We start from the raw sequence: 21,416 nt of genomic DNA, 5'->3' as shown, positions 1-21,416 counted from the left end.
GTGGCATTTTAACTTGCTCTATTCCCACCACCTCTCCTCACAATCAAGGTGAAAACCAGCAGCCTAGCAGCAACTGTAGAGGAAAGAACAGGGCTGGAGCTCCTTCGAAGCCCCATTTCCAGAGAATTATCATTATTTGATCTGTCTGGTGGTTCAAAAGAAGACTATTTGCAAGGCTGCCTTTATTTGACCCAACTTGGGCTCTCCCAGTGCAAACAGAGAACAAGAGAACAGCCTCCCTACCGCCCAACCCCCATTTGTTGAAAACACTAAGAGGCAATTGTTGAATATCACAGCTGCCTGAATCAAGACAAAGACCAATTGTTCCAAAAGAAGCCAGGAACTGAGGTCCTGAATTTACCTCTTGATATTTTATAATATAAAATATTTTTGAACTAGAGATTGTAAATTGAGGATTCCTGTTTAGTAAAATATCCTGAAACCAATTTATCTGAATTTAGTAATTCTAACCTATCTTGTTAAGAATTATCCTTTTCCCATGGAATAACTTACAAATTTCATCAAATATTCTCTCTGTCCTTGAAAAACTCTTGCCTACTGTAGATACTCTTGATACTGAAGCTGCTTGAAATAATGTTTTTGGAATTACATATTTTATTTCCCATGCCCCTTTTTGGTAGTAAGTAGAAATATTACCTGTCAAAACTTTTACTGAAAAAACATGTTCACACACACAGAAAAACTGTATGGGAATATTTATAATAGTTTTATTCATAATGGCCACAACACAGAAACAACCAAAATATCCTTCAATGGGTCAATGGATAAACAAACCATGGTATATTCAAATTATCAAATACTACTCAGCAATAAAAAAAATGAACTGATACACAAGTCAATGTATTATGCTATGTGAAAGGATCCTGATTCAAAAGGCTATATACAAAATGATCCAATGTATCTGACATTTGGAAATAGGCAAAATTAAAGAGACTGACAAAAGATCAGTTGTTGCAAGGAGGTTGGGATAGGGGAATAGGGAGGAGATAACTACAAAAGAGCATGAGGGAACTTTTGAAGGTGATGGAAGTGTTCTTAATTATGGTGGTGGTGACACAACTGTATGTGTTTGTCAAAACACAGAACTGTAGCCGGGCGCGGTGGCTCAAGCCTGTAATCCCAGCACTTTGGGAGGCCAAGACGGGTGGATCACGAGGTCAGGAGATCGAGACCATCCTGGCTAACACGGTGAAACCCCGTCTCTACTGAAAAAATACAAAAAAACTAGCCGGGCGAGGTGGCGGGCGCCTGTAGTCCCAGCTACTCCGGAGGCTGAGGCAGGAGAATGGCGTGGACCTGGGAGGCGGAGCTTGCAGTGAGCTGAGATCCGGCCACTGCACTCCAGCCTGGGCTACAGAGCAAGACTCTGTCTCAAAAAAAACAAAAAAACAAAAAAACAAAAAAACACAGAACTGTAAACTAAAAATAGTTCCTTTTACTATATGTAAATTACATCTCAATAAGTCTGACTTTAAAAAATAGATGAACCTCAAATTTATATTTGGTGTAATTGGATTGTTTGTAATGCAAAGGATAAACGCTTGAGGGGAAGAATACCCCATTCTCCATGATGTGCTTATTTCACATTGCATACGTGTATCAAAACATCTCATGTACCTCATAAATAAATATATACACCTACTATGGACTCACAAACATTTTTAAAAATTGAAAATTATATTCAAAAGACAAAGACTGGATAATTTCAATTCATTTAAACTATTTCCAGACCCCACACTCTTTGTCATACTCTTTCTCTACCACCATATGTTATACCAACATATAAATGTCTCCAGTTTTGCAGGGGGAAGAACCTTAGCTACTCACAGGAATTCCTGGTTGGCCGTTTTCTCCATCTTTGCCTGGTTTACCCTACACGATACAAAGAAATGATAGAGCAACAACATACATTTGTTAGTTAGGAAGTATAAAGTTAAAGAATATAACAAGCTTTATTACTGGCTTGGACTATATTAAGTAGACTTTTTAGACATCAACATTATAATGTCAGTAGTGATATTTTGAAACAATGGAAGTAAGATGTAGGAAGAAAGAATAAAATCACACACACACACACACACACACACATTTAGAATTTTTTGAAAAGAATATTAGCAGTTACATCACTTACTCTTTTGCCTGGCTCTCCTTGCTCACCCTTCTCACCTTTCTCACCACCTGGGGGACCCTGTACACATAAAAATTGTTTCACATTGGTTCATAGAGTATTGTGTACCAATGCCAATTTACATTAAATGATGCTAAAGCACTTTAGGTTACTTACTGGAGGACCACGTATCCCTGGAGGTCCAGGAGGCCCTCGGTCACCAGGAAGTCCCTATGTAGTAGTAGGGGAAAGGAAGTCAATGTTAATACTGGAACATGCTTTTCATTCTAAGCACTAGCACTAGCTAGAAGCATTTTTAATAAACTGAACCACAGCTACATCTATGTTGCAGCAACATGGTTAGAGCTGGAGGCCATAATCCTAAGTGAATTAATGCATGAACAAAACATCGAATACCACATGGTCTCATTGGGGGCACAAGGACATAAAGATGGCAACAATAGACACTGGGGACTACTAAGAGTAGAGGGAGGCAGGTAATACTTGTAAAACTAACTTCTGAGTACTATGTTCACTACCTGGCTGATGGGATCTGTACCCCAAACCTCAGCATCATACAATATACCCATGTGACAAACCTGTACATGTACCCCCTGTATATATAATAAAGGTAGAAATTTTTTAAACAATAAAATAAAATAAAAATAAATCTCCCTCTAAAAAAATTAAACTGAACTGTATACTCATGTAGTATAACCAAAGATAATAGGGTGTTTCTAATTTAAGGTTGAAATATTCTAAGCAAAATTAACTAGAGCTATCTTTGCTCATTTCAGTTAATTTCTTGTCTATATACAAGCCAAGATTTGAGGTAAATAACAAGGCAACACTTAAAATGAAAAAATGACAATTTTTTATTCTTATAAAATATTTTATCCAAAGTAAGAATACCTAAAACAAGGAGATTTTGGGGTCAAATGGCATACATATATTTTGGCAGATAATTAAATGGCCAAAGTCATATTGATGGTAGAGTTTCAATACAACTTTTCCTTTATTCTTAACTTTCTTATTCACATTTAAGAGAAACAAAAATGCACACATTCTGTTTGTTTAAGTGTGGGCCAGTATGCTTTAAAAATATATCTAATTTCCCTCATCTACTCTAGCAAAAGCAGGGTATCAGATAATTATTTCTAAACACAGCAAAGGCTTATAGAGTAACATTATCTTTCTCCTTGCATATCGGTGAAATGTAGAGAACACTGTCATCATTCTGACTTACCATAACCTAATTTTATACATGAATGGATTCTTCAAATAGCCAAAAATGGAAATAACCCAAATGCCCATCAACTGATTAATAAATGGATAAACAAAATGTAGACTATTTACACAATGAAATATTATTCAGCCATAAAAAGGAATGAAGCACTGATATGTGCTGCAAAATGATTTAACAAGAAAACACTATGCTAAGTAAAAGAAGCCAGACACAGAAGATCACATATTATATGATTCCATTTATATGAAATATCCAGAATAGAAAAATTTACAGAGCCAAGAAGTAGATTAGTGATTACCTAGGGCTGGTCAATTTGGGGAGAAATAGGGAGTACAGCTAACATAGGTATGGAGATTTTTTTAAGGAAGCCTAAAAATTTTCTAAAGTTAGATTGCACGGATAGTTTCACTACCCTGTGAATACACTAAAAAAAATTGAATTGTACACTTTAAATGGGTGGATTCTATGTATGTAAACTGTATCTTGATAAAGTTATTTTAAAAATTTAATGATCTCAGCCAGGCGTGGTGGCTCACGCCTGGAATCCCAGCACTTTGGGAGCCTGAGGCAGGTGGATCACGAGGTCAGGAGTTCAAGACCAGCCTGGCCAACATGGTGAAACCCCATCTCTACTAAAAATACAAAAATTAGCAGGGTGCGGTGGTGGCACCTGTAATCCTAGCTACTAGGGAGGCTGAGGCAGGAGAATTGCTTGAACCTAGGAGGCAGAGGTTGCAGTGAGCCAAGATCATGCCATTGCACTCCAGCCTGGGTGACAAGAGCAAGACTCAGTCTCAAAAAAATAATAATAATAATCTCAGATCCTTGTTATTTAAAAAAATACCCTGATATATAACCACATTTCAGCTTATAATGCATTTTAATGGAATGCCACTTACATATAAATATTATTTTTAACTTTTTATCATTTCATTTTTTCAGATTTATTGAGGTATAAATGACTAATTAAAAACTGTATATATCTAAGGTGTAAACAATGTGATGTTTTGATATACATATACATTGTGAAGTGGTTACCACCATCAAACTAATTAACATATCCATAGCAAGATTTTCATTGACTTCCTCCCTACTTACTCACCTGATCTCCTTTCTGAAACTCTACATCAATTGGTCTTTTCTGTTCACTGATCTGCCCAGGTGGCCCAGGTGGGCCCTGAAGACCTTGCTCACCCTGTTTGCAAGACAAAATAAGGCAGTGATATTTCATAACCACCACAGACAATAATATGACATGTAAGATAAGATAACTGCAAGAAGCAAGAGAAAGAAAGAAGGCAGTTCAAATGACTACAAAAAGAGAAAGCTGAGGGCTGAATAACCAACTCTCTTTCTTTACTCACCTTTTCACCTTTGGGTCCCTGGAAATTTAAGCCCATATTCCCCTGGAAAGAGAAGTTTCCATTTAAAAATCTCACTGACAGTACGAAAAGAATACACACCAAATAAAAGATATAAAGAAAAAGAAAATTACCTTTGGTCCTGGAAGTCCTGGTGGACCAGGAGGGCCCTATGAAGAGAAGAAAAAAGAGAAAATAAAATGTTATATTAATAAGTTAATTTTAAAAGTTACTTAGTTTCAGAAAGAGTAAGGTGTGAAAAAGCACATCAAAATAGTATTTTCTTGTCTGTTTTCATTTTAGTCAGAGACACACGTTTTAACTGATTAAAATGAGTTAGATGAACGTGAGTACCTCTGATGACAGAACAGAAATGGGCAAGAGAAAAAAACTGGGATGGGCAGAGTTAGACAGGTAGCCCCAGTGTCAAAAATCAATTCAAAAGTTAATCTCAACAGCCCATCAAATTTTTCACATCAGAATTATAGGTAAATTTAGGTACCATAACGCAATTAACTATCAAGTTCCAAAAACCATGTGTTATTTTTTAAAATCCAGTTTGATTTTTATACAATCTGACTTTGTGTATTTGAGAATGTTTCAAGGTTTGAAAAATTAAATAGGCACCTTTCTGCTCAAGTATGTTGCCTCTTAACCTCAATGGGCCTATTTATTTATATATTGTATCTTGGTGACATTTCTTTCGTTGTTTTTTTTTTTTTTTTTTTTTTTTTTTTTGAGACGGAGTTTCCCTCTTGTTGCCCAGGCTGGAGTGCAATGGAACGATCTCGGCTCACCACAACCTCTGCCTCCTGGGTTCAAGCGATTCTCCTGTCTCAGCCTCCCGAGTAGCTGGAATTACAGGCATGCACCACCAAGCCTGGCTAATTTTTTGTATTTTTAGTAGAGACAAGGTTTCTCCATATTGGTCAGGCTGATCTCGAACTCCCAACCTCAGGTGATCCACCCGCTTTAGCCTTCCAAAGTGCTGGGATTACAGGCATGACCTACCGCACCCGGCCTCTTGGTGGCATTTCTAAGATTTGGCTTCACCTGTTGAATTAGGGTTAATTCAAGGAATATCCAGAAATGTAAAGTGAATCGGTTAAGTGGCCACAATGGTTCAGGAAATTCAAGGTGTAACAACATACTCAAGGGGCACCAATGTTCCAACAGCAGAATTAGGAAAAAGTGTAAAAGTCCATAGTTTCATGCTTTGCATGAAGTCTACAACTAAAACAAACTGAAGGGTTTTGTAATCTTCCCCCAAAAAGTTATAGGAAAGCAGAAATCACAATCTTTTCTGGTAGATTCCTCTAGTATTTATCAAACATTATTTCCTTCATTCAAAAGTGCAGGACCAATTGTCACAAACAAAAATGTACAACCTATACAGGTATAATGAAAACTGTCACTTAAATATATGGTAGATGAGAGATAGAGTGGCACATGAGAAATTACTTCTACTGAAATACAATTGTCTTGGCCTTTTAAGAGGGCAACAGCAAACTTGTAAGTCCAAAACATGACTTGAATGAAATCTAAGTATTGCAGAAGTAAAAATACTTAGAATTTACAAGGATAGAAAATAAGAGTGACTATAGAGGTAGTAAAGTAAGAGAATCGGTTACACATTCAGGATCTGTAGAAGTTTTGCGGGTATAAAAACCTGTGACCAATTGCATAGTGATCGCTCCCCTCACCAATTCTACTGTTTTGTCCCAGGCGCCTAAGAAATGAAAGCCAGTATTTTTTATGAAGCCCTGCTTTTGTTCTTCTTAAACAAAAAATTGCAGTTTGAAGAAACATGTTTCATCAAGTGATTAGGAAACTGCCTTAAAAGACTTTCTGAAATGGCCAGAATTGACTTCAACACTGATACATCAAGAAGCAACCAACAAAATATTTCATCATAAATCTTTCCTTTTATATACCTCATTTTTCCATCTATAAAATGGAGCCATTACTTAGAATGCATATTATTCACCACATCATTGTAAAGTCACCTTTAAATAAGAAAATTATAAATTGGGAATGTTGAGAATGCATTATGTTTTCAAGTATTATAAATAATATTAATATTCATGAAAGAAGTCAGAAAGGAAAGGGGGAGAAATTAAATTAAAGAAGAGAGCTTACCATCAAACCTGGTGGTCCTGGGGGACCAATTGGCCCTGGTATACCAGTGGGACCAGGTAGGCCCTGTTATAAAGTGAGTAAAGAAAATGATGAAAATAAAAACCAAAAAAACTAAAAAAACAAGCCCTTCATTGTATTTTTTTTTTGTAGATGAAGTCTCACTCGTGTTGCCCAGGCTGGAGTGCGATGGCATGATCTCGGCTCACTGCAACCTCCGCCTCCTGGGTTCAAGTGATTCTCCTGCCTCAGCCTCCTGAGTAGCTGAGATTACAGGCACCTGCCACCACGCCTGGCTAATTAGCGTATTTTTAGTAGAGACGGGGTTTCACCATGTTGGCCAGACTGCTCTCGATATCATGACTCGGTCTCCCAAAGTGCTGGGATTACAGGTGTGAGCCACTGTGCCCGGCCCCCTCATTGTATCTTACAAAGAACTAAATGGATGAAATTTAGACTTCATTTAAACTTCAGTTGTCACTGGAATTCTGCTCTACAATTTTATCATTCAGCAATATTCTAAGTGAAATTTTAAAATGCATAGGGATAAAAGGATTAAGTAGTTATAAGAAAACTTGTGGTTTAAAGTGGTAAATAAATATAAGACAAATAATAAGGAAAATTTACAAAATAAAGTGATAAAGGTATGCATTTAGTTGGGGCTTTTATGCTATAAATGAGAAGGGAAAGGCTAGTACTTTCAAGATAGCTTCTCTAATTTAAAAATAGATAAGATTAAAGACAGAGGGAAATAAGAGTAACTGGGATAAATTATAAGAGAATGATACAAGTGTTATGGAATAATTTGGCATGTTAAAAACCGAAAATTTGGCCTACAATCTAGCAATTCTATAGTTAGATATAAATCATGGATTTTTTTGTAATGAAAAAATTGTGGGCTTGGCACAGAGGCTCACACCTGTAATCCTAACTAATACTTTGGGAGGCCTAAACAGGAGGATCGCTTGAGCTCAGATATTTGAGACCAGCCTTGGAAACATGGTGAGACCTTGTCTCCACGAAAAATTTTAAAAAGTAGCCAGGTGTGGTGATGTGCACCTGTGGTCCCAGCTACTCAGGAAGCTGAGGTGGGAGGATTGCTTAAGCCCAGGAGGTCGAGACTGCAGTGAGCCATGATCATGCCACTGCACTCCTTTCTGGGCAAGAGTGCAAGATGCTATCTCAAAACAACAACAACAACAACAAACACCACATAAAACAAAAAACACCAAATTGTAGTATGTTCACAAATGGAAAGTTATATGAAAGTGAAACTGAGTGAACTAAAGCCATATCCAATAATATGGATGAATCTTAGCATATCAAGTAGAAAAAGTAAGTTGCAGAAAACTACATAAATATTACATTATTTTATAAAGCAAAACTAAATATTCTATTACTTAGAAATATATGCATATATAATAAAGCTATTTTTAAGGCACAGTGGAAAACTCAGGAGGGTAGCTATGTCTTGGGGCAAAGCAGAAGGATTTGGTTACCAAGGGACACACAGGTTGATTAAAAATCATTTGTAATTTTCTAGCTTTTAAATGTTGTTCACTTTATAGTTATGCTTCATAACATACGTATATTTTGCATGTATTCTGTTGTATTTTCAAATATTACTTCATAACAATTTATAAAATATAAAGGGCAAGATTGAGTGAATTTTAAAAACTGTGGATGGGTGATATCAAGTAAGAAATGAGAAGGTAGCTAATGAAAAAAGTCCCCAGTCTTGTATCTTAGTGATAAACTACCAGAAAGTTTTGATTTTTTATTTTGGGCAAAGGAATCAATTATCATGAAATATAAACCCTGAGAAATTGACCTCCTAATCTACATTCGAAAGTTACTGCTCTCTCTATGCATGTTTTCTACAGGCTAAAATTTTTTTCTTAAGATTACATTTGATGTTCACTATGCATAAACTGTATTCCTTCAGCCTTCAAAATATGTTCATATGTTATGCATAACTGATAGTGTTACAAATGATATATTTTAATATATTCAATGGGACACCCATACTTTTTATTTTTAATTAGGTCTTTTGTAAATGTACAAAAGACCCTACTGCTCTCCACAGTACAAGAATAAGAATATAGAACCCTATTTCTGCTGCCAATCCCCAAAAAACTGGATAGAAAAGCAAAAGAATGAAGCAGATGTTAAAATTCTCCCTGGTCCAGATTGCTTTTATTTTCAGGTAGAAAGTACATGTAATGTCTAGTAAACATCTGATGATAATTTTTACGACAAAAACAGAGAGTACTAAAGGTTGAGGGATTGTTGTAATCTTTTGGTTTAATCAATATAGCAAAAAAAGAAAATCACCGGATACTTACTTGTATTCCAGGAGGACCTGGATATCCTGGATTACCCTTTGGTCCTGGCAGTGATGACATAATTATACTACCTGGTTCACCCTAAAAGAAGCCATCAATGGAAGTTCTAAGACACAGTTATTATACATGAAAACCAGCAAACCACAAAAATGATCTGAAGATTCAATTTGTAACAGAGATGTACTAAAAGATTAGGCCATCTCAGTAATAAAAAACTTTTAAAGGAAAATGAGGAAGTGGCCAGAGTACACTGAAGAACAGTAGATTTATTAAGAGTGTAGTACCTTCAGTTACTCGTAAAAAATACGTAGTAAATATTAAGTCTTTGCCAACAACTGTGGTAGGTTCTGGGTAATCAGTAATAGAGAAGATAAACAAGGCCTCTGTTCTCATAAAGCTAACAATATAATGGGAAAATACAGACCCTAATATGTAAAAATATAAGATGACAACATCAAGGGCTGCGAATATTAAGGGCTATGAAGAAAAATACGTGGTACAATAATTGAAAAAAAACTAGTGGAGAAAATTACTTTAGTTTGGGTAGTCAAAGAAGGGCAATCTGTGAAGGTAACATTCAGCCTGAGACTTGAAGGATAATGAGTCATTCAGGTAAAGACAGGAGGAAGAATATTAGGCAAAGTAAACCATATACACGAAAGACTCCAAAAGCAAAACGTTTGGCATATCCCAATAACTAAATGCAGACTGATGTGGTCAGTGAGCTAAAGGATAAGTTTAGTGGTTTAAGATAAGGCTGTCAATGTAGGCAAGGACCAGAGCATGCAGTTCTTACAAACAAACTATGGACTTTACCTTAGATACACAGTAGAAAGTCCTTGAAGATTTATAAGCAGGGAGATTAAATTATCAATTAACACTTTAAAAACATCATTCTTGGTTGCTTTGTAAAGAATAAAACAGGAGGGGAGGTAAGGATGGAGCAGTAGTGAAAAAAAGAGACTAGATAAGAGGTTATTGCAGTAATCAAGATGAGACATTATGACTAACGTGGTAATAGTGGAAATGAAGAAAAGTGGATGAATTTAAGATGCCTTTTATAGGCACACTTAGTGTTTAGTGATGGAATTGAATGAGGAGGTGTGTGAAAGAATGGAAAATATAAATGTTAACTTCCGGGTTTTGAGATCATGTAAAAGTGTACATAACATATAGAGATGTAAATCTGAGATACGAGGAGCCAGAGGGAGGAGCAGGTTTATTTTGTGGGTGGGTTTACTTGGAACATGTGGAGATGTCAGAGAGGCTGATGAATATACATAGCTAACTCAGAAGAAAAGTCTGATTTGGTATTCAGTAACTAGATAGTAATCAATAATATGGGCATTAATAATATTTCTGGGAAGAAGGAGTACAGACTGTGACCTGATGCTTGATGGGCATAAAAGAATGAGCTTACATAAAAGACTGCAGAATAACCAGAGGTGCAGAAGAAAAATCAGGAAAGGACAGTGTAACAGAAGCCAGGGAAAAAAATAATTCTACAGAGAGTAGGTGGTCAACTGTATCAAAGTGTAAGAAGATGAAGACTTAAAGTGTCAGAAAAGAAACTCAAGTCTAATATACACATTTTCAAGTGTATCAGCACATACAAGGTACTTAAAGCCATGGGAACACAGGAGACTACTTGTAAGTTTACAAGCTTACAAGCTTGTAAGTTTATACCTGCACAACTTCTAAAACATCAATTTTAAGACAGAAGTTTGAGTCATTATCCTATTGAAGTTGCGGGCTATCCTAATATTTTATTCAAAACATTCGTTCCCCAGGATGAGATGCTTACCTTCATACCTGGGATCCCAGGGGGTCCCTATTATTAAAAAGAAAAAGGATTATTTTATATGTATGAGAGAGAAACAAGTCAATTACAGAATGCTTTCTAAATAGAGTATAAACTGAGTAGACTGCTGTAGCATCATTTCTGAATAGGATATATCTTAGGATACTTAGAGGTGACATTTATATACATATAAAATTCTTGCTTTTGCCCAGCAGAAAGCTATATTACCAACTTCTTTTTGAAACATTTTCCTCTAGTTTATTACTTTAAAATGTATTACTTTGTTCCACATGAATGCACTGGGCTTTCTCACTACATGTCTGCTTCTTTTGTTAATTCCTGTGTTCATCATAATCCCAAATTTTATAACTTACTGGAGGACCCTGTAAACCGGGAAAACCGGGACTGCCTGGAAATCCACGTTCTCCCTAGAAGGAGTTAAAAATAAAGAGCATGGAGGAACAAGAAACAAAGAATAACTATACCATCAAGATATGATTTCTTGAAAAGATTTCTGTAAAAGCCATTTTGAAACATACCAGATTGCCAAAAAGTTCATTAGCCTTCACTTTCCAATTACTTCAATATCAACTATCCATATCAATTCAATTTTTATCCCAATTCATCCATCCCAATCAGAAGCAAAGAAAAAAAATCATCCACCTCAGTTCTTTTCTTCCAACAAAGACATTTTGAGACAATCACGCCACAAATTCCTATCATCACATTTAATAGTTAATGATCTGCCCCAATTTCCTGCCCATGTGTTATATAGATTCTTACTTTAACTGCTCTATTACATTTTTCTTTTATCATAAACGATTTCAAATTATTTTTGTAAAGGGGAAAAGATGGTAAGAAAGAAGGCCATTAATATCACCAAGAGGACAATAATAGCAATAGTTCTAGCAATTGCAGGTCATTATGTTTTCTAGGCACCCAGTACTAATATGGACACTTGGTTTAGAAAACAAAAGCTGAAATTGTTGAAGAACACCAAAGCAACCTCATTTCAAATACCTATACGCCATGGTAATCCTAGAAACAACTTCATCAGAAGGTTTGAAAGAATAAAATTACTACTGTTGTGTCTTTGTGAGTCCAATACCCTTCTCTCCACCTTGTTGCACATGGGAAAAGTAGGTCCCGAGAGAAAGGAAGTGGCCTAGACATCAAGTTTAAAAGAGAGAAAAAGAAAAAAACCTATATATTGTGGCTCCAACTTTAAAGTTCATTCTTTTACTTACATAGTAAGAAATGTAAGAAAAGCATTCAGACTTAAAATATGCATAATAAAACAATTTAATTTGTTTAAAGTTTGTTACTCACATAATTGGAAGCCTGAAACACAAGTTAATCAATGCTCCCTTTAATCATATAGCACACTGTCCTGATTATAGATACACTGGGCCTTCAAATTTGAAACTTTGGCTAGTGGTCTGTTTGTTGCTTAAAGCACACTGGCAAAAATAAGTAAGTATATAAAAATAAACAAATAACCAGACAAGGCACAAAAATTTAGTCCAATTTAACATGAAATGTATCAGGTAAACTAACTCCACATTGGTCTTATTACTTTAAGGTTGCCCTAGCTAAAATGAAGAACATGATTGGTCCTCACAAATCCCAAATTTAAAAAATTATTATTAACAAGGGTTACATTGACCTGAAGAAATATTGGAGATGAAAAGAACTGTACTGCCTCAAGTATATAGTACAGTAATTATCACAAAATATGGCCATTGTAATGCAAAATAGTTTGTTCGAGTTATTTTAAAAATATGCCCTATATAAAATCTGACATATGCCATTAGTTAGAAAGATCTGGCCAGGCGCAGTGGCTCACACCTGTAGTCCCAGCACTTTGAGAGGTCAAGGCGGGTGGATCAAGAGGTCAGGAGTTTGAGACCAGCCTGACCAACATGGTGAAACCACATCTCTACTAAAAATACCAAAAAAATTAGTTGGGCATTGTGGCACATGCCTGTAATCCCAGCTGCTCAGGAAGCTGAGGCAGGAGAATCACTTGAATCCGGGAGGCAGAGGTTGCAGTGAGCCAAGATCATGCCATTGCACTCCAGCATAGGCAACAGAGCAAGACTCCGTCTCAAAAAACAAAACAAAACGAAACAAAGAAAGAAGGATCTAAGGTATTTTATGAATAGTTTTACAGAATATTATGTGAAAAACAGAAAATACCAAAAGAAAATACAGAGAATAACAATATATTGCATTAACCTAAAGGAAAAGGAGAAAAGGGAGGGAATAAGAATTGGTTATAATATGTAAGCTTACAAAAAGAGCAAAATTTCCTCATTTTTTCTTGCTATCTATTACTTTATATTCAATCCAACAGTTGACTAAAGAGAAGAAACATTGGATCAGAAACAAAAAGTTTGCCATATCTAAAGTTACGGTTATTTAAAATTGTTAAACGTATCATCTTTGCCGATGAAGAAGTTTCAGGTTTCATACTGACGGTTTATAGTAAAAATGGATGTGCTGCATTACATATAATTTTTTAAGATTTTTCTTAAGGAAGTTATTTGGTGTGTTAAAAAAACTTAAAAACATGAAATATTTGAAAACATAAATTGTACCTAGGTTTTTAATAATGGCAAAGCAAATGAATGACATTCAGAAGTGTTACTTTCAACAACTGATATAATATTTGAAACATATATGTCCTAATTCTGTTTTAATTCTCATTCTACTTTATGCTAAAGCCAAAAAAGGATTTGGTAAGTAATCTTCAACCCAATGCAACATCCCACCTAATTATAAATGTTTAATGAAATTATTGATAGTTCAATATATAGAAAATTATAGTCAGAGCATACTTTATGTAATATCCTAGACCTGAAGCCACTATATCCCTTCTTCTACATTCTTCATATTGATTTCTTTAGGTTTTTAAGTTAATTATTGTCAAGTATACTACCTAAGATTAAGTGGATGGATCTCACCTTGGTTCCATTGCATCCAGGAATACCTTGAGGTCCTGGGGCCCCATCATGGCCTGGCATTCCCTTTGAAAAGCAACACAACACATGTATAATATGTCTTAGATTACTTTTCAAGAGTTTTCAAACTCAAAAGTGAAATGCTACTTACAGGAAGACCTGGTGTCCCTGGAAATCCAGGAAGTCCAGGAGGACCCTATAAGAAGAAATAAAATCCTTAAACTAAATGACAACCAATAACAATAAAATAATATCCTACCTAAGGATATTATGAAAATTATTTTAGAATAGATTTGGAAAAAATGTGTCTCACTATTTATTACCACTCATTGTTCTTTGAAACATTAGAGAAAAATCTCTTATATGTGTTTAAAAGTCTCTTTTATTGAAAACTATAAAAGAAACTTCAGTTCGAGGGAGTATTGTCTTCATTGCACTTATTAGGAGGAGGCAAATTCGTGGATGAAATGTCTCTTCTAACAGATAAAGATCTCCCAGGTTTGTGATGAAAAATTAATTCAGCAGGGGATGGGGGAGGAGCAAATATATTGCCCCTGAAGACATTAACAGTGATCACTCCCAAAATTCTTAAATTTCTCTTTCATGATTGGCAAAAATACAAGTTTGACAATATTCTCTGTAGCTGAGGCTATGGTGAAAAAGTATTCTCATATACTGCTAATGAAGATTCATACGCTGTGGAGGGAAATTTGGAAATATCTAGCAAAGTTACCCATGCATTTGCCTTTTGACCTAGCATTTCACTACTAAGAATCTATCCTGAAGATACCCTAGAAATTATGAAACAAAATATGAGAAACAAAGTTAACAACTGCAGCATTCTTATAGCTAAAGTTTAGAAACAATCATATAACCAGTTATAGTTAAAATTAGAAACAACTTGATACGGTATGGCTGTGTCCCCAACGAAATCTCATCTTGAATTGTAGCTCCCATAATTCCCCCATGTTGTGGGAGGGACCCGGTGGGAGATAATTGAATCATGGGGGTAGTTTCCCCATACTGTTCTTGTGGTAGTAAGTCTCACAAAATCTGATGGTTTTATAAGGAGTTTCCCCTTTTGTTTGGCTCTCATTTTCTCTTGCCTGCTGCCATGTATGATGTCCCTTTGCTCTTCTTTCATCTTCTGCCATGATTGTGAGGCTTCCTGAGCCATGTGGAACTGTTAGTCCATTAAACTTCTTTCCTTTATAAATTACCTAGTCTTGGGTATGTCTTTATAAGCAGTGTGAGAACAGACTAATACACAACTCAAATGACCACCAACAGGAACATGACTAAATAAATTATGGCACATTCACATCATGTAAAACTATGATTACTGTGTAAAAACTAATGATTACCTCTCAAAGGAAGATTAAAACACTAGGGAAATGGCAAGAAAGAAAGGGAAGCATCTCTGACTACACCTTGTCTTATAAAACCACATAGACATTTTAAATAATTTAAAAATTTTTTAAAAGGTAAAAAAGGAAATCATTAAAAATGAAAAATAAATTGGATCCAGTGTACCTATGTTTCAAGTTGTTGACAAAACCATATAGAGAAAAGAATTACTTCAAGTGCCTTTCATCAAACGTGGTGTCTTGACTGTAATTCTTTAGCAAAACTGGTCAATTCAAAGGGGAAAATCCCAGCAAATAAATAATTAATGGCTCTCAAGAATCCTATTATCACCATTAAAATTTAAATTGTCATTTTGTTAAATTATACATTGTTATTTTGAAGCATATTAATAAGAAATTACATTTATGTTATTAGGAATGAACATTTTCACCTCAACAGAGAGAGAGATGAGGGGGAGAGATAACAAGTATACAAAACCTTTCTTAATTTTAAATTGCAATTGGAAGTAATAATATGAACTCATGTTAATTTTCTCTTAAAAATACATATTTCCACTGAGAAGACATTGAAACAATGACAAATCCAGTAGCAATAAAGACCCGTAACATTCAGACTGTGGTATCTAAATCACATTTTTCACTAAAAAGAACCTGGAATCAGAGATATGGCCCATTTCAGATCTAAAGGGAAAATGCAAAGGATGAGCCTGAAAGAGCTTGCTGTGCCAAAAAGCAAGAAGTTATCAAAGATCAGTGGAGTTTTCTGAAAAGAACACAGGACAGGAGTCAACTTTAAAAGGCTTTCACAGGCAAAAGATGGGACAAACTGGCCTTCAAAAACATGACTACAATTGATTGAAACACACAAATTCCATGTGCATATGATGAAAACAAAAAGTCAAAGAACTTTCCTTGATGACCACTTGAAGTTTCTGGTGTAGCAACTCATCCTTATTAGAATTCCAGCTAATAAATGAATGATTAATAGAATTTTAAAAATCAGCATCTTGCAAGTCTGAACAAAATAATGACCATCCATGGGTGCCAAATCATTAGTGTAAGTTGACAGGGAAATTTTTGATGGCAGAATCAGGCTAATGTTATCTGAGAATACTGATCAAACCTAACATCAAAAAAAAAAAAAAAAAAAAAAAAGAATAGCCTGATATTCATGCTGCATAAGGTTATTCAATAGTTAGGTTCACAACACTACCTATAAAGTATACTTTTTCCTATTTTCTTTAATGTTATTGCAGTATGATTTACATACAGCAAAATATACCAATCTTAAGTGTACAATTCTGTACTCCCAGAAAGTTCTTTAGTGCCTCTTCCAAGGCAACCTGAAATTTGCAAGAAATATGGGGGACAGAGGAACAATTTAAATGACATCATGAAGAAACAAATCAGCCAAATCCAGAATGTGGAACGCAGTACAATGACCCAGTTTTTCTGATGGCATAATAAAACAAGTTTAATAAACAGCAACCCAAAGCAATACATGGAACTTGCTTGGGTCTAAGTTGAATAAACCATTATAAAAGGACATCTTTCAGACAACTGAGGAAAACTGAATGTGCACTGAACGTCAGAGTACTGAAAAACTATTCCTAATGTTTAAAGGTATGATGATGGTTTAGTTGTTATGTGGTTGTTAGTTAGAGGGGCATGCTGAAGTTTTCATTGGTAGAATGAATGATGCAAGGGATTTACCTTAAAATATTCCAAAAAATAAAGAGGTAAGGTATATGTTAAACAAAACTATCAAAATGTTGTTAATTTTTGAAGCTGGGTGATGAGTTCATGGGGGGTCATTATACTATATGCTCTGTACATTTGTATATTTTTATCAGTTTCCACAATAATGTCTTCAAAATTCTCCATGTCAAGAATTGTCTGTGAGCTGACACCTGAGGATGCAGAAACTATCAGGCCACCTATTCCCAAGAACTGGAGTTCTAGTTGAGGGACATGGAGTATCAAAGCACTCTCAAACACCTGCAATGAGAACTGAGAAAACAGCCAATTCTTTTTAGTCTAAATAGTGCTTAGAATATAGAACATAGTTAATGTTAACTATAGGGATATTAAAAATTATTTTTATTATTATAAAGAGCTTTAATAGTATATTGATATCAATTTTTACAGAAAAATAAAGAATTATGTCTGCTGAAATAAACTAAGGGTTTTGAGTTTCTTCCCTGCTTTTCCAGTACCCTATCCGTATCAGTCATAAGATGCACACAAGGCAAGCTACATGCTTTTAAGAAGTATATAGCAAATATAATATTTTTAATGTTTGTAAAATTTATACATCTACTAAATTTCTGAAGATCAAATGGTTAGCTTTGTCACACATGTAAACATGCTATGTCACCAATTATGTATTTTATTTTCAAATTAGGGAGCTTCATCAATCTATGAACACGGTATTTCAGAGCTAAAAGGGACCTTGGAGATTGTTCTGTTTAGCTCTCTAACTTAACAAATGAAGAAGCTGAGGTTCAGAAAATGTGATTTTTTAAAAGCCAGTACTATTTTTTAAACTACAGTTTCCTCTCAGTTGTAAAATACACGGTAAGACATATGTCAACTTAAAAGCTTTTGAGAAAAAATTATACTAAATGTACATTTCAATTTTGAGATGCATCCTTACTTTTCAGAGCCTCAAGACTTGAAAAGTCACGCACGTTAGATTTGAAGAAATGCAGTATTCCAAAATAGTTATTCTTTAATATAGTGGTTTTAACTAAACTTATTCTCTTCCAGATACACAAAAGAATGATAATGTTTATACATCGTACACTAGGAGTATATACAGTCTGAGGTAACCAGCCTTCTGGACCTAGGCTGAGATAATCACACCAGTTAGGAAGTTCTGGTTTAAACCAACTATATGATACAGATTTTTAATTAAACGACAAACTTTAGAATTCAGGACTTTCATAATTCTCAACCATAAGCTACTTTAAAATCATTTTATATTAAATAGACATATATATATACACATATATATAATAGCTATCAAAATACTAAAGAAGGGTTAGTTACAGACACATACCAACTCTTAAATGTAATTTTTTGAAGACTGTATTTATCTTCCTGCCTTTTAATATGGGTCTTTTCCAACTATCTCATAATATTTCATTGTTCTTTATCTGTTTCCACCAACAAAGTATTTGATATAGAGAAAATACTACTTACTCTGATTCCTTTTGGTCCTGGTGGCCCTGGAATTCCATCATCACCCTGAAAAATGCAATATTTTTAGTTTTTTCCTTCAAAAAAGTCCTCAAATAACTAATTTTCAATTATAAAATAGGAGATTTAAACTACTGTAAACATCTGTGAAAGTTAGTGAAAAACTTATACACCCAAGGAAGAAGCAATTACTATTGAGACTGAAAGCATTGAGGTAAATTGTATGACCCCAAATAAGAAAGGCCTTTATTTCCTGAGAAGGAAATCGCTGACATATGAATGAAACTTTATACCTATAAAGTTAATTATGAATCATACAAGAAAACAAAGATAAAATATTGATACAGTCATTCTCCAAATTATTTATAAACAAAATAGGAGCTGAAAATCTGGTCAGTTACCACATTATGTTAATCTGCTTGCCATGCTTGTATAATGAGCATCATCTCTGAGCCCAAATATGTGCTGTTCTTGAATCTGCTGTTTTTAAACCTCTGCTTTGTTTTATAATGCACTTTGTATTGGCATAGCTTAAGAACGATTTAAAAAGAACCATAAACTTTCCTTTCTAGCTGTCAGTTCCATACAAAAGAACCTACCCATGTGTGTATGTTAATATATGTACCCATTTCTAGTCACAACCGCATTACTGAGAATTGAGTCTTACCTCACTGAGTTTTCATTATTTTCTTTAAAAAATCGGAATTAAAAAACCTAATTCTGCTCCAAGGAAAAGGAACTTTTAAAAGCAAAAAATTGAAACCTACCTAAATAATTATCAACAGGGGACTAGCTTAATAATTTATGGTTTATATGTACACAATGTTAACTTATGGTTTATATATACAATGAAATACAATGCAGTTATACAAAATGAGGAAGTTCTGTATATATTGATAATATGATGTCTACAATGTATATTAAATTAAAACAAAGGTCAAACTGTGTGTTCAATGTGCTACTATTTTACAAACAAAGGTTGTTAAAGTGTGTGTGCATAAGTCAGGGACTAATGGACACAGGTGAAAAGCAGAACTTTAATTGTATACCCTCTTAATTTATTTTGAATGACATGAACATACTGCCTATCAAAAATTAACTAAATTTGATTTTTTAGAATAAAAAAACCTTTGGAAAATTACGAGTGTACAGATTAAAGAATAATCCTACAAGTTTTTTGACTTAGTATATATGTTAACATACACATGTACCAGAATACCCAATCACATAAAGGGTATAAGTTCAGCTGTTCGGGGAAACATGGAGTCATACTGGACATAGAAGCACACAATGCTTCAAATTCAGAATCCTGAAAGTTTAGAAAGCAGTTTACCTTCTCTCTTTTCAGATAATTGAAATGAAATCACAAAAAAAAATTGGACTGCTTTCTAAACTTAACCTGCATACAAGCACACCTTTATAAATGATCATGTTATTGTAGAATGGTCCTAGTTAATACTAAATTATTTCAAAGGAGTTCTAATTTAGGTAACTTATTTTAATTGAACACAAATCTTTATTAAAACTGCCATCTCTCAGCAAGCATGGGGTGCAAGAAACTCAGTCCCTAATCCCAAGTAAACTTAGATACAAGAAATGTAACTTTTCCTGTAGCTTAACTTAATTCTCTTCCAAAATGCCTATTTCTATAACATGGCTGAAGTTTAATCTCAGTCCATTGGAGTTGCCACTTCATTTTCACAAGATCGTGTCTCAGTTTTGGATAACTTAACTAGTTCCAATATGTTGAGGAGTGCTACAGTCTAGTCCAAGCTGGTATTCATTGAGTTGTTCCATGCCAATAGGATGCATGGATTGCTGCCGAGTTAGTGCCCAATTCCATCCACTTGACTCTTTCAGATATCTCTGATACTTCTGTGCTACTCCTGGGTGCACAAGAATCATTCTGTTGCTCTTGCTCTTGATGTGCCATTAGAGACAGGAAATTCAGTTGAGTAGTTCATCTACCAAAATTGTATGCAGACATTTAGGGTCCTGCTGTTTTCTAAGTACTAAAGTTCTACTTGAGAAATTTAGCACAGGTCCCTTCTGCTCTTAAATCTAACAAAACTACCTGATGTACTGCTATCCTCCCAGAGATCATGACCAACATTCTCCCAAAATCTAAGCTCTGATTATAGTTAAGTGTTAAAAAGTATTCATGCATTTAAATTAATTTTCTCCGTTTATTGGAAAGACTACTTAGTAAGTATCCATTTGATTTCCTTAATACTCTAACAACATGATGTACCAACATTATATAAAATAATAAAATTAAGAAAAAGGGTTTTAAGCCAGTTTTCCTTTCCAGGCAAATGATCAGAAGTAGTCCTTTCATATATCAATTCACCAGTCTACCTAATACAGATGGAAAAAGGCACTCAGCCAAAAGAGTCATTTAAAAAAAAAAAACCCAGAAAATTATCTGAGTCTTAAGTTCACTATTGTCTCTTCCAATTCCATATCTTAATATGCACATTGAGATGCTATTCTTGTTCATGATATGGGACAGACTGCCCACATGGCAGTCAATGGACAGAGTCCCCACAACTGATAGGTTGAGACTACCTCCAGATCCATGAGCTGATCCATGGGGCTGGAGGGTAGGGATCTAACCTCTCTTCCCTTTCTCCCACAGACTAACCTTGTGACTTCCACCTTACTAAATTCATTGATTGCCTGTCCCATGTAGTTTACACGACTCTGATTTTGACAAACTAATGTATATGTCACCTTATCGCTGAACCCTGCAGATAAACATCTGATTGCTGCGCTGCTATTACGAATGGACACTTCTCTAAACATGGACCATTTTAGTACTTCAGGTACCCTAACTTTATTACATTGAACCTGATAGACTGCAACAAT

General features: G+C 34.9%; 1 protein-coding gene across 6 annotated transcripts in view; it reads right to left on the bottom strand.

Moving 5' to 3' along the window:
- COL4A5 (collagen type IV alpha 5 chain) overlaps positions 1–21,416 on the bottom strand; it is a 265,725-nt gene that overhangs the window by 123,387 nt on the left and 120,922 nt on the right. For all 6 annotated transcript variants that reach the window (XM_077988274.1, XM_028841868.2, XM_077988275.1 and 3 more), the window contains 13 exons: positions 18,552–18,596; positions 14,132–14,176; positions 13,984–14,046; positions 11,392–11,445; positions 11,021–11,047; positions 9,217–9,297; positions 6,875–6,937; positions 4,870–4,905; positions 4,739–4,780; positions 4,477–4,569; positions 2,306–2,359; positions 2,153–2,209; positions 1,849–1,893 (listed from right to left, as the gene is read on the bottom strand). In XM_077988274.1, coding sequence (XP_077844400.1) covers positions 1,849–1,893; positions 2,153–2,209; positions 2,306–2,359; positions 4,477–4,569; positions 4,739–4,780; positions 4,870–4,905; positions 6,875–6,937; positions 9,217–9,297; positions 11,021–11,047; positions 11,392–11,445; positions 13,984–14,046; positions 14,132–14,176; positions 18,552–18,596 — 705 coding nt within the window. The remainder of the gene's footprint in view (positions 1–1,848; positions 1,894–2,152; positions 2,210–2,305; positions 2,360–4,476; positions 4,570–4,738; positions 4,781–4,869; positions 4,906–6,874; positions 6,938–9,216; positions 9,298–11,020; positions 11,048–11,391; positions 11,446–13,983; positions 14,047–14,131; positions 14,177–18,551; positions 18,597–21,416) is intronic.

Source organism: Macaca mulatta, chromosome X, assembly GCF_049350105.2.
Source record: "Macaca mulatta isolate MMU2019108-1 chromosome X, T2T-MMU8v2.0, whole genome shotgun sequence".
Classification (NCBI taxonomy): Eukaryota; Metazoa; Chordata; class Mammalia; order Primates; family Cercopithecidae; genus Macaca; species Macaca mulatta.
The sequence above is the reverse complement of the archived record's forward strand: the minus strand, read 5'-3'. Positions and strand labels throughout refer to the sequence as shown.